Source organism: Athalia rosae, chromosome 5, assembly GCF_917208135.1.
Source record: "Athalia rosae chromosome 5, iyAthRosa1.1, whole genome shotgun sequence".
NCBI lineage: Eukaryota > Metazoa > Arthropoda > Insecta > Hymenoptera > Athaliidae > Athalia > Athalia rosae.
In genome coordinates, this window is record NC_064030.1 from 16,291,157 (window position 1) to 16,305,584 (window position 14,428).

Genomic DNA, 14,428 nt, shown 5'->3' on the forward strand with positions numbered 1-14,428 from the left:
AATCTTAGACATGTGAAGTTTATATTTTTTTCTTTGCATTTATTCGTTTATTCATTATTCTGAATCCACTTTGGAAAATGCATATATATATATATATATATATATATACCTATAAAGTATACATACTTATTCTATTTATTTCTTCATATATATAATATATTTTATTCACCGTTTTATTATAAACAATTGACTATTTATCCATTTCCTCTTTCACTTTACTTAAATTTACTTTTTTCATGGTAATATACTCGGCTATAATTATTTATCGATAATTTTTATGACACGACTACTTTTACACCTATAACATGTATTCGTCAAATCCTTTAATTACATTAATATCATAATAGATATTATTACTATCATTATTGTAGTTATTTTCATTATTATTTCTTTAGAATTATTCTCTATTTGTATCAATTAGAATCGCGGAACTTCCTCGTTTGTTTCGATGAGGGTAGAATATTGATTTCATTTCATAATAGGTAATCTTTTATCGTGAAGTAAAATAATAATATGTACAAATATCTCTTCACGAGTCATCTTAGATAATTGAATATCAGACCTAATAGGTAATTCGACCACATTGTTCTTGGTACATATTTATTATTGATTCAATTCTTCTCCGACTGGTCGTTCAATCAACATGTGTTCACTGTTTTTTCTTTGGTTTTCGTTTTTATTATATGATAAAATTGTATATTATAATCGCTCTGCTCATTGTCTTATAGTCGTATGTGAATAATGTGAACATCGAGTGCTTCCATCAATAAGTAAATTTCAATCGATCGGTATCATAATGTCATACTTATCAGCTATCGGTATTGCAGTATAAATATAATATATTTTAAAGTGCAGTTCTGTGCTATAATCTTTTTTCCAAATTTTTTTTTCCTACGTCTCGAGTAATACATAACCCCTTTTTCTAATTTTTTTAATCATGTATATAAAAACGAATGTTTCTTCATTTGTCCCGTATGCGTTCTTTTACTACTCAACCGTTTGCACAATTTCATAATATCTCAACAAATAAGTATATTCTAGGTATTGTCTTACAGAAGACAGATAATGAATAGCGATCGTGTACATAATCAAATCTACTTTCCAAGTGAATCTCGCTTTTTTTGCGTGAAATAGCAACGCATGTCGGGTACTCGCTAGTATTGTAGTATATTCTTATCTAACCATTTATTCATCGTTATTAAACTTTTATTTACACAAATATACGATGTTTATTGCACTAGAAATTTAATTGATGTTCTTCATTCACAGAGTAACCAATTTCAAATGTTTCAGCTTTATATCACGATTTGAATTATGGAATCGGCAAAATTGATGCAATTTTTGTGCATGAAATTCATCCGTCGTACCTCAATATTGTGCAAGTTTAGTCCGAACTTCAACTATGTAGTCATGACAAATTTGGCCGAGAAATTGAAAATTGGCTATACCCTGACAGGCAGTTAACTTGACCTATCTATATTTTATACATATATAATATATTTGTGTACTGAATTAGCTACATGTATATTTTATACACATATATTTAGGTACATTTGTTTAAATATTATCAGTATCATCTACCTGAATAATAAATTCATTGGATTCTGTACAGTTCCTAATAACAGCTATTACCGTTTCGATATTTACAAGGCCAGCTATATTCATACCGATTACCAAATTATCATCCCTCAGGTTCGGAAATCTGTTCATCATTACCCTTCACACGATTCACATGCACAGATTTTATTCGAGGGAATTCGGAATACAATTTTCTTAGCTTTATAATTCTCAAGACTTGGCATTCATATCACCAACAAGACGTACGATTAACACGAAATTCATGTCAGTAATGACTCTCTCTGACTTTCAAAAGTTGAAAATAAACATTTGTAGATTATACCGAATAAAAATTACTGTCGATATAAAATTGGTAGAAAACAATTCAATTTTTCCAACACATACTTTTGACGTACATCTGCATGTGGTGAAAGTGTGCGCAAATTTTTTTTTGTAACTTGAAATGGTATCATGTATGATATAATGACTGAACGGTACTTTTTGCTTCACAGATATTACAAAAATGGAAAAGCCAAGAAAGCAGCCAACGCCTGAAGGATTGACGTGAAAATGACGATATTCGTTGACTCCCAGCGTTGACCGGATGATTTTATGACCTGATTGGGCGCCGGCGATGGACCGCTCTTGCGTGTGTTCGCCGTCGCCGCATCACTACGCCATCTCATCACGTACTGAGGTGCCGTTCGACTCAAGGCCTGGAGTCTGTGGATAAAATTATCGATAAGAATAAAATATCAAAAAAAAAAAACGTCAGAAATCTTAGGGTGAATAATAATATCCTCACCGAACAACGACGGTGTTCATTTTCCAAGGGAGGGTGAAATTCCTGTGTCTGTCCCTCGAACAAAATGTATGAAGTCTCGGACCCGCGGGGTCACCGCTACTGCTGTATTCGTGTATCGTTAGATTCCAGGCTGTGCAGGGCTCTGGAAAAATGGGATTGATGGACTCGAGCTTTTCAATCGACCGAAGCGATGAAAAAAATTTTTTCCCTCCTCTTATTTTACTTACTGCTCTGATTCGACTCCACTTCTACGGTGAGCTGTCGATCGGTCGTTGAATCCAAAACCCAGGTACATTTTTGCTGGTAAAAACTGTTCAGTTTGACGACTTCGTTTGCCAAATCACCGCTGCTCACCTCGCCTTCCGGTCTGGTAGTGGAATGGTCTCCGCAAAAAGCGTCATCGGCAAATCTGTAAGTTGCTTTGAAATCCAAACCAGCTCTGGACGATCTGGACCACTCGATGTAAACCGGAGTCCAGCTTCGAATACCCACAGGCAACCAGTCCTTGTAAACGACGGATATTTGTTTCATAAAAGTAATCGACGAAAGCGGACTTTGCATAGAAATGTTGAAATCATCGTTACCTGATAACTGCCGCAAAGACAGCTCACGATGTGACCAGTTTCGGAAACCAATTGCAAATGATCGATCTCGTCGAGGGTCTTGTTTGCAAAACATCGGCAACCACTGTCGCCGCACTGCGTGTCGCAAGGGCTGTTCGAAATCTGCCTATTCGTACTCTGAAGCTGTAGATTTGTGAAATACATCGATATCAGCGTATACACGAATACGACGATTCGTGAAACCAAAAAAAAAAGAATCAAAAAAGAGAGAAAAAATGATTCCCTGATATCAAAAATCGATCACTACGCACCGTTATTATGACGGATTGATTTGCGGCCGGTATGAAATGCTGACGACATTTCAGTGCTCCTTCCATCGCGAATAATCTATGCGGTGCCGGGTGAACAACTGAACCATTCTTCGGCGAACTAAGTCCAAAGTATTCCACGTCGCATACACTAGCCGGTTGCTGCGTGCCGCCTTCCCTTTCTGCGGATGCCGAAACCCTCGATTAAATTTCCATATGCACTTTACGAACCATCCGTATACGTATATGTACTGTATAAGGCATACGTTTGGGCTTTGAGAAACTTCTGATGTTTTATTCACTTTCAGACGTCAGCTGATGTGTAGGTTTTTCTCTTGGTATACGGTATGTGGGTTTTTATACGTATGGATATGTGTATAATATACGCGAAAGGGGATCGGAAATCAAGATAAGGGATGGCTCGGAAAATATTCTATGTAGCTATGTTGGAAAAAAAAGTGAGTCTGAGGGAGCGTAAAATTCGAAGGCGGGCTTGAACCAGATCTGATATCTCTAATAGTAGAGTAGCTATGTACGTCGAAGCTTCACAAACGCGAACAAAGAAATTGAGTAATTATACTTTACAATTAGTACGAAGTATGGTTACTCACGATAAAGGGTTCGGTTCCTTACCAACAAAGAAACCTGCATTACCTGTGATCGATAAAATCGTTTTTTTTTTTTTTTTGTTCGGAGTTTTTACCGATTGATTTTATAAAGTTGAAACAGTACGTCATACGCACGTTTTCGACGTGCTAAAATCAAAGACCGTTTCACACCGAGGGTGAATTTTGTTCGTTAAAATTTTATTCGGATAATTTCTGTAGTTCACCGTGACATTTATAATCATATGCAGACGCGAATTTATTCGTCGGGCATGAAATTGTTCGTTCAATTTCCGTCGGTTGTTTGTTATAGTTTCGGGTAAATTTCTGCACGTTTCAATGCAAAAAGTTACCGAAATTGTTAGCGAGCCCGCGGCGGACGGACGGACGGGCGAGATGTATCGCAAGTTCAGTTTGAAAACTCGTTTAATTCGCAGGTTTAAAGCCCGCTGATTAAATGCCTCTCCCGGCAATCATGGACAAATGAACAGTTTGCGGGCTTGTACCTCACGTTCGCATTGTTTGATAGATCAAGTTCCCTACCGCTGGATAGGGTTGGTTAACTAGTTGAAGCTTTGACATCGATATCAAAGCGCCTCCGAGTAGTAATTAGCCGGTATTAGTTGATGTCTACGAGTATCAGGTCAGAGCGCGTTTCGTAGGCCAAACCGCGAGACTACCCTTCCGCTAATGATTTTGTTAATTCTCCTACCCCACTTTAACTAAACGCACCCCATTCCACCGCACGGTGTCTCGCCCTTCGCGATTCCGTACGACGAATGAAATTGAAAAAAAAAAAATCACCCGACGAAATATCACCACAAATCACATAATTACCATCGTGAAAATAATATACGACATCCATGAATTCCTCGTCCCTCGAAGTGTTGGCGGATCTTCTCAATACGACTGTCATTTCCCTTCCAGTCGACGAATATCTTTCGGTTTCGAGGTACCTGAATAGAAATTGATGCACGGTTTTATAATGATGATAATTCAATAATTTCACGGTTATATTAATTTGAAAAATAAAGGAAAGCACTTGACACTTTTCTCCGATCGAATTAAAAGCTGAGTACGTATCGCGTGACTGAAATAAATGAATGTGAACTTTTGTTTCGAAACATTTTATGCCCTGAACACGTATGTAGATGTAACTATGGCCGCATTACCTCCATGCATACGACGAGTACATAGAACATAACGTGTGTGTTAGTACGGGGTGCAGAAGGAGAGCGTAGACCGCAGGTTGAAAATGTACAGGGTGAGCTGGAAAAACCGGATTATTTTACAACCTATTTTTACTGAAATAAATGCGTAACGCGAAATAGAATCGTGACGATCAGTTTTTCTGTCTTTAGCTGTGAAAATTGAGAAAAGTAAATCCGCATCTGTTTTTTTCGAATGAAAAAAACGAAGAAATCTTTTATACGTACGTCACCCAAGTCAAAGCACGTGATTCAAGCTCGCGGTTATTGATGGAGTTTCAGATAAATTGCTGATTAATTTTCTAAGTTGCGCGAGCTTTTCTCGCCCGTATCCTGCGGTGACAAGAGGACCATTTTTCATCCGGTGATTATCTTCATTGCCGTTTCGGATTGATTAAACCTCCCCAGGTTTCGCTCCGGGGTTAAACATGATTAACTTGTTTCCTCTAAAAAAAGCTTCGGAAACATCCGACTAATTTTCAAAATTTGTAGATCTCATCTCAAAGGAATACGTTTTCGAACGAACGTTTTCAATAAAAAATGGAAAAATGTTCATCAGGATTCGATGGAACGTATCAGTTTTTTTTATTAACGTTCGGTGTTCGCTTCCCGGCTTCACCCTGTACAGCTTGAGAATATAGAGAAAGGTAGGTTACGTATACCAGCTACTTTATACATATAACAACATCCCTGCAAAAGCTCAAGGTACACGAAGTTGAGGCAAGAGAATGAAACATGGGTTTGAGTTTACATGAATTTTTACGAGATTAGTAGCCATAAAACACAGCAGCTTCGTAGGCACGTATGTTCACCGCTCCCTTGTACCGGTTATATGTATACGTGTTCCAGAAAACCCCCTGCGGGTTGTACCCCCCGTGAACTCCCACCCCCAACCCCCCCTCATATATGTGGCGGGGGATAAATTATTCCTCGGTCTCGGCATGAAATAAATGAAAACTATTTTGTTCGAACCGGACAAAGATCGCGGCTAGCATACCTCTACGCGTGCGTGTGAGTTAGAAACGTACGAGTAAATGTTTTTCTTTTTTCACAATTTTTTATTTACGTCAACATTCGTACAAAAAATGATAACAATAACGATAGCAAAAATAATGGTAATAAATATTCCGAGAATGATGTACAATAGTTGAATTGCAGTCAATAAACGGTAAAGAACTTTCCTAATATCCGCGGTTGTACTTCGCGGTCGGTTTGACTTTGTACTTCAGCATCGGCTGTGTGTGTGTATTGAAGGTAGGATCGCGACATCCAGTAAGAGTGAAGGTTGCCCAACCATAGTAACGCAACGTTCACTCGTTACAGAGTTGGTATATGTATATAGTAGATGTGTGTATCGATAATCTTCTAAGAGTGGTGCCTCCATTATCCCGTTTCTATAGCCAGCGTGTCAGTGGAACTTTCGTGGAACGGGGATGGGGGAATCTTCAAAAGGAATTTACTCAGATGCCAAAAAACAGCGGGACAATTTCCAACGGATCTCGTTACACTCGCGTCAAATACTTGGAATCTTTGTACACCGCTACAGTAGCTGCGCCAATTTTTCCATTCGTTTCGTTTCATTTTACTCTTTCAATATCGTTCTTCCCCTCCTTCAATTCTTACACGTTTCAAAGAAGGACTCGAAAAAGCTCGCCGAAAATTTATTCCGAATCGTTTTATTATTTATTTATTTTTTTTTTCTTCGCTGGGCCCCGTGTAATAATTGAATGCGAATCGATGAGAAAATAAGAAAATTAATCGATAACGTGCTACCAGATCCGCCATCTTGAATCATTTTTAGATGGGCTTTATATTTTCGTTGAATTGAAACTTTGGTCGCCCAAGGCTTTTGCAGTTCCCGTTCCGTCGTTCTAAGTATATGAGGGTGGGGCTTCTGTTATTTATCGTTCGTCGAAACTTGTTGATTTACCGGTGCCGTGACTTCCGTTTTCTACGCGATACGTCGCGATACGTATGCACGTATAATACAGAAATAAGAAAGAACTGAAAAAAGAAAAATAAGAGCGAAGAAAAAGAGAATTACAAAAGAAAAAAAAAACTGAATGATGAAATAAAAAAAAAACAAGGCTTGGCGTGGACGTGGACGTGGACGCCGACGTCCATTCAAGCGAGGATAGAAAACGACGTCGAGAAAGCACGAGAAAATAAAGTTGAAAATATAGAAGCGATTTTCCAAATCTTACTTTTCAACAACCGGCGCCGGGTCCTGAGGCATCGTCCTTTGTACGGGACTGCAAATCCTTTCCAAGGATTTTCCGTTACCGGTTGTACCGCCTTCGGGTGGTCCGTCGAAGATCTCGATCATCGATCTACACGCCGGTGCGCTGTAAGATGAAAATACACTCAGATGAGACACTCCGATGTTTTCACAGTTTTACAATCTCTGCACCTCCGGGGTATCCGACCGGTCTACTCGGACGTTCGCTTCCCTAGTAGTCGTCACCTTTAAAACTCCCAGTATACCGTTCATTCTCTAACTCACCTGAGATTGTAGCTGGCCAGAGACACGTGGACGGAATCGTAAGATCCTCCTCTGAGGACCAGACGGCATACTGTGGATTTAGGTTTTCCCCTCGTGTCGTGATTCCCCGATCTAATCTCGTCACCTCGCACTTCAAGGTCACAACTATTCAATTTCTGCTCCCTCCGGTGATCCTGAGGATCTCTTTCCATGTACCGAACGTTTTGCCCTCCGAATCCCACCGATTTCATCATATTATCGTCTGTCGATAAATAAACAAACGGTCGATAAATTATCGTGGGCAAAAAAAAAAAACTTTCGACGATCCGTTTCGACCCTCAAATTTTTTTCTCATGATTAAAAACGAAACAGGAGACGTATACTCACTGGCTTTATTCGTGACGATCTCCGGAGTCGGAGTGGTCGGAGATTCGGTTGTTATTTCAACAAACCCAAGAGTGGCAACAAATCCGTTGTAATCGAACGGCGGAACTCCTGGTCCGGATCTAATCGAAAAATTAAAATCCAAATCTCGCTCTTTATTATCTCGAAACACGGAAGACGGTAGCGAAAAAATCGCTCACCTGAATTCTATCAAAATATTGGGACTCGAGTGAATGACCGTTGTGTTTTTCCCGCCGCACAGCATAACCAAAAGTGGGCTGGAGGTAGCCGTACCGGAATAGACGGCTATGTAGTCGGTGGCGCAATGACTGAAAAATAATGCAAAAAATAGAAGCGGAGAAAAGAGTTTGAGAAACGCAGTTGAAAATGGGGTTAAGAATTATGGAAGAAAGAATTCGCAACGATTTTCCGAAACTGAAATAAAGAGGAAACATAAAAAAAAAGGGTTCTCAGAAACAACGGGACGGAAGTTTCACCTCCACGATTCAACGCTGTGCATGTGCACCGTGCACACCACATACACACGAGTCTGTTCGCGAAGTTCATTTTATGTATGAGTGGAGAAAAAGTAAGCATGCATGAAGCCTCGGAGAATGAGCCGGAGCAGGCACTCTTACGACTTCGCTCTCCGAAACTTGGGAAAATCTCTTAAATAATTACAAAGAGTGGATTCGTGTAGGTGAACCTTACGTACACGTACTAATAGTCTTTATTTCCCCACACCGTATAGCGAGGAACCGGCTATACTATTACTCCCGTTCACCGCCAGTTTCCTTGCCTATTCCTTGGCCTACTTATCCCTTGTTATTTTATTATTCATCATCAACTCGAAAATTACAATCTTTATATCATCCCTGACCCCTTTCAACGCGGAACTCTAACGTCTTCATAACACCCCGAACAAATAATATACCGTGTGTCCCAGTTTTTAAAACGCAGTGTATCTGCTTGCAGCCTATCAGGCGCCAGGCTCACGCTATGGCGTCATGTGCATGCACGGACCTCATCGGTTCGACTGACCGCTATAGGTTAAGCATCGCGCCTCACGAGTGGCAACCAGATAGCGTAAGCGTCGCGCCTCACGTGCGCCAGCAAGACATATTGCGGTATAAACGCTGGGACACGCGGTATATACGTGAATATAATATGGGCATATCATTTGATGTATGCGGTCGAGTTATGAGACGTCAATTCGATTCTTTCTCTTTTATCTCTCATCTTTTCATCTCTCATTTTATTCTCGGTGGCGAATATACAGCGTGATTTCGTTCCATTAAATCTGACTGCGGCGATGAGAGGACGAAGTGACGGGGGATGAGGTGGTTCTGCGGTTTGTTTTCGCTTCTGATTCTCTACCAGCGCGTTGTCGTTAATCCCTTTATATGCTTCGGTGACAAGAGTTTCGGAAAATTCAAGTTTAGAAGATTTTTAGTTTTGGTGGTTTTGAAATATTAAAATCTCAGAACGTAAAATTTTTAAACCTCAAAATTTCCGAAATTTGACATTCCTCAAACTCAAAATCTTCTAGACTCGATATTTTCAAAGTTTCGAAATTTTGATTTCCGATACACCGTTGCGTGCGCGTTTCGAGAGAGACGTAAGTCTTGAAAAAAAATTCACTCGGATTGATGTGAGATCGTTGGACTGGAGACAGACAACTCGACGAGGTTTCCTCAATTTACACAGCGTGTGCTGCAACTGGATTGTATGTATTATATACGTACACCATATACACATATCCGTGATCGATATCGATCCGCAGAAATTACGTCCCTCAGACCGAGGGACTTCGGCGTTCTTCTGGTACATACCTGCCCATGTACCCGCCCTCATATATACCGAATCAAACCGAATCGTTATATGGATAAATCGAGAACGGTTGTCGAGCCGACGGTAATGTTATTCCGGGGCGCGTTTTCCACCCGCGCGACGACGTCGACAATACGATCCAATCATCAGTCTGACGTCCGTTGAAGCGAAAGACGACCACCGGCATCCCCCCACCCCCCTTACCTCGGTTCTCATAATATTCGGTCTGAAATTCGCTACCCTTAAAGTCGTGGACCGAAATTTTTCACCGATAAGACGATTGTTGAGAAATTAATACAAACTCTGGGAAACAAGGGGTACTTAGCGCTCGACCGTCGAGTCGTTCGTAATTTTTTCACGGTTCTCTTTTTTGTTTTCGTCGACTCTCCACTCCGACGGATTCCGGCAGCCACAGACTCGAAAATTTCATCGTCTTCTCCTGACCGAATCGTCTCCACCCTTGCGGAAAATAATGAGGACAAAGAAGAGGAGATAGATTTCTTCTCTCCACCCATCAGTTTTACCATAATTCAAAGCTCGACGGTGTGAGCTTTTCTGGTTTTTTTAGCATAGATTCTGAAATTGGCTTATTTGCGATTCGATATTCTTCTCGCGGTCTCGAAGGAATAAAAAAATCGGACTTTTATTTCCACGGAATTATGCGATCGGAGCGATATGCAGTGTTTAAAGGGTACGGGGGAAAAGCTCTCCATAGACGCTCTGTGACAACTCCATCTATCGATCCGACTGCAGAATTCATTTTATATCTACATCTACATCAGAGTATTCTTTGCGGTTCTTAACGTTTCTCATTCTCGTTGTTAAGAAAGGTTCAGAATCATGTCTTATCGCAAATTTCTCGACGGCGACGATTGGATCGGATTGATAATTCCAATTTTTTTTTTTTCTACACATTTTTGCTGTCGTCAAAACGATGACTGTGATACCGAGCTATAAAAAGAAAAAGTCAAAAACATCAGCATGCGTAAAATACTTCTCTCGTCTTTCATTTAGTTTATCGAAAAACGGAAGCTAGACTAATAATTGAGAGGAAGATTTTTGTTTCCAGTTTCTCCGTTCATTTCAACGTATACAACATCCAGCGAACGTATAACCGTGACGAAGAAAATCTATATACTTATGTCGTTCTACGTAGGGGAGGATTTATACAGATTCATCTTTTTAGCTTGGTCAATGGTTCGAAAGTGAATTACGGATGGAATCTCAGAGTTTTCCTTGAAAAGTTATGTTTGTCATTCTCTATCCTTTTCACAGGATATCGTGGGTAGTAAAGTGTCGAGGATGGTTGGCTGTTTTCCCGAATCCATAAAAACTAACCTACATACGTATATACCGTACATACATATGTTACCTATACATACCCACCTACCTACCTACATCCTCTCTACGCGTGCTGTATGCGGAAGTACCGATCTCGAACTGTATATACCTGTAGGTAAAATACACCTACCGCAGGTAAAGGTATGTAGGTAGTACTCGCGATGCAACAACTATACGATATCTCTACGGTGAAACGGTTGTTTGACCTTTATTTTCCCTCTAAAAAAAAAAACAAAAAAAAAAACAAATTGCAGCGGTTGCCGGAGCTTATTCCCGTATACGGATACGCGTACTTATACGCGCGTGCATAACTATACTCTTTGGGGCGAAAGAGGTAAAGCGATGGAATATATGCGGATAGTTGTCGGGGGAAAGGATTACGGGCGCGTGTTATCCCACGTAGCAATTTTTTACCCGAGAGTATAAAACGTAGGAGGGAAATATGAAGAAATTCTTGAAACAATGACGATGACGAGAGGATAATAACGGACATGGTAAAACCGCTTTTCGATGGAAATCGTAATCTAGGGAATTTGTTCGCGTGCAAAGTGTGCAGTTATCAGTTGATAACGACCCCTCGAAGAATTCCGGCGATAACTCATCATCCCGTTTCTCGGTGAGGAGAACGACGAGGAGTAGGAGGAATTACGGTGCGGCGGCAGCGGCTGCCGGGGCTCAGAAAACGATGATAGTCCGCGGGACCGGCTAGTTTCGAAAATGTTGGTACGACGCTGGCGATGATGTCTAGGGGAAATAACGCGTAACGGTACTTCGGTACGCCGCTGATTGAAATTATGAAGGATTTGCGCCGGTTGTACGAGAGCCGATGCCTAATTAACGCCCCGTGTATACGAAGTATTAACGCGGCGGATAACATCCGGTTATCACGGAACATTACGTGCGATGTGCCGAGCGAAATTGGCGAGCGCTATGGGCTTTGTGGAAAAATAATTATTTCTTCTCTTCGAGGTTATCTCTCGTAACGCTGCAACTTCAGAGAGGACTTGGAAAGTGGGGCTCCGACAGCGATGAGAAAAGTGTAACGCCCCGGACTCTGTGGTATATATATATATATACATATATATGCATGCAGAAGAGATGGAGACGGATTTATTGGTATGACGGGTATACGGGGGATAAAACGGAATGCGACTGGAACGAGAAGAGGGAAATGAAGAGGGGCGGAAAGGTCGGCTCTCGGTTACCGACACCGGGAGAAACCATCCCCCAGACTCTCCCCTCCCCCCCCATCTAGGATACTCTGGCTAAATTGAGACATATATCTTTGCCCAAGGGTACTCGTTGGTTCTTGGCTGACACTTACACGTACGAATTAATTACCTTAGCCCTACCTACCCTGTCTCCGTGCGCGCTACGCGCGCTCCACTCTTCTCTTCTCTTCTGTGCTTTGTTCTGCTTTGCTCGCCTCTGCCCCGTGGCTTGAGCAAAAGCTTCAAAGCAAGCACGAACCCCAGATCTGAACAACTGTCGCGCTATAACCGAAAGATATACCGCGTCGTCGGGGACGCAACGCTGCTGACAAAGGTTACAAGAAGTACAAGAGTATATATCGTACCCTCTACGGATATCAGAAATATAGACGAGAATTTCGGATGACGAAGGACCTTCGGGGGTCCATCGCTAAGATTTCGTCATACGGAAGAACATCGCGCATTTTTCCTTCCGCCAAATTCTAATTGTAAAACAAAGCGGGCGGGTTCGAGGGGCGGAGGGGCGGGGGGAGGGGGTGGCTGGGAGGTTGCTCGGGAGGCCCGAGTGGCTGGATTAAGGGTTGCAGGGTATATTGAGCCTGGTTAATACGAGACATCTGGACGTCCTCACGTTCCCATCAAAACCTTAAGCTTAGCTTGTAGTCGGCACGCGAAGCTTTATCCTATAACGTGAAATACGTGAGTACCCTACAAACTGCGAATACCTCAAACCGCGCACACCGCTTCAGGTAGGTGCTAACATATGTCTCGCGTCCTGGTTTTGTATTTATCAAGGATTTCAGATTTTTTCAAAAATGTCAACGCTCCGCTCGACGATCACGAGGTAAGTGTGAAAAGATTTTCCCGCCTCTACGCGCGACTACCGTCTAGAAAAAAAGGCGGAATACCGACGAGCGCCTGCCATGTGGCCGAAAAATTCAATAATTGCGAAGCAGATGGTGTCGTCGTTTTCTAAGAAAAGAGCGTTTGAAAAATCGATGAGATTTGAGAGATTTTCGCAACGATATTCCTTGAGCAAAAGCGTGAGAATTTAATAAAACGGTGCTACAGGCTTGCGTTGAGTTTTCGTGAGAATTTCATCCAATATAACGAGTACGTTGCGGTTTAATGTAAATTAAAACGAGAAGTCTTTTGTGTACCCGATTTTCTCACCCGTTTCCGCCCGGATCATCTCTTCGTAATTTATCATTTTCGAGATGCGGCAGTTCGGCCGAAATGAGTTCTTCGCGGTGGTTATTCGGCGTACTTACCTGTGATAGGGAGTCCAACGTCCCGCGACTCACCTCAGCCCCTTTGGATACGGAAAAACTACCCTACCTACCTCTCGTTACTTATTCACTCACCTCTTCAATAATTTAGACACGCGTTTACGTTCACTTTCTAAACCCGAACCAGTTTGCGTCGAAAACGCATTTCCTAGTCAATAAAATTTTCATACATCGGAATACTGAGGATAACAATAAAAAGGATAATATCCTTCGAGAATCGCTTGCAGGGATAATTTGTCTCGTAGTTCGTGAAACTCGACAGTTTCTTTATTTTTTGTTTTTTTATTTTGATACCGTGATTCTAAAAATTTGCGGTTGATGATCGAGCACTAATCAAGGATTGGCGATCGGTGATTAGTAATTAGTAGCCAGTGATCGGTATAACTATGCTAATTAGGAAGTGACTCCGGCCAGAGATACGGTGTTTTGATTATTGTTTGCTGACCGAACGAATAAACCGCTGCATAAACATGCACATAACCATACCGAGGGAGTGAGAGAGAGGAGGAGGAAAATTCAATGTTTACTCGCTCAGTTTCCAGTACATGTGTACCGGGAAAATACGAGGAAATGAAACGCTCGACAAATCAGACCGCAAACAGGCAACGCTAGCCGGGTACGAGATTTTCTAGCCACGCGGCTGTGGCACTCTGGGGGGGGAAAACTATTTTATGCACTTGTCCCAAGGCTAGACGATAATAACGGTTGAGAAAATGTTAAATTTTCTCATCATCCCCACCGTTATTAAATATTCCTGTCAATTATACGCAAACATTGCGCGCGTTCGTTACCCTTCGTATTTCCATTAGGTCGCAGACTCGTTAATTAACTTCCCATCTGGTCCG

General features: G+C 41.4%; 1 protein-coding gene across 5 annotated transcripts in view; it reads right to left on the reverse strand.

Annotated features, from left to right (window-relative positions):
• Positions 1-374: 374 nt before the first annotated feature.
• Positions 375-14,428, reverse strand: part of LOC105690974 — a 108,590-nt gene continuing 94,536 nt past the window's right edge. For all 5 annotated transcript variants that reach the window (XM_048656368.1, XM_048656367.1, XM_020855236.2 and 2 more), the window contains exons 8-17: positions 8,113-8,241; positions 7,916-8,034; positions 7,550-7,790; positions 7,251-7,391; positions 4,676-4,794; positions 3,237-3,415; positions 2,947-3,108; positions 2,590-2,866; positions 2,363-2,504; positions 375-2,280 (exon numbers count right to left, since the gene is read on the reverse strand). In XM_048656368.1, the coding sequence (XP_048512325.1) occupies positions 2,073-2,280; positions 2,363-2,504; positions 2,590-2,866; positions 2,947-3,108; positions 3,237-3,415; positions 4,676-4,794; positions 7,251-7,391; positions 7,550-7,790; positions 7,916-8,034; positions 8,113-8,241 (1,717 nt within the window). In that variant the 3' untranslated portion in view covers positions 375-2,072. The remainder of the gene's footprint in view (positions 2,281-2,362; positions 2,505-2,589; positions 2,867-2,946; positions 3,109-3,236; positions 3,416-4,675; positions 4,795-7,250; positions 7,392-7,549; positions 7,791-7,915; positions 8,035-8,112; positions 8,242-14,428) is intronic.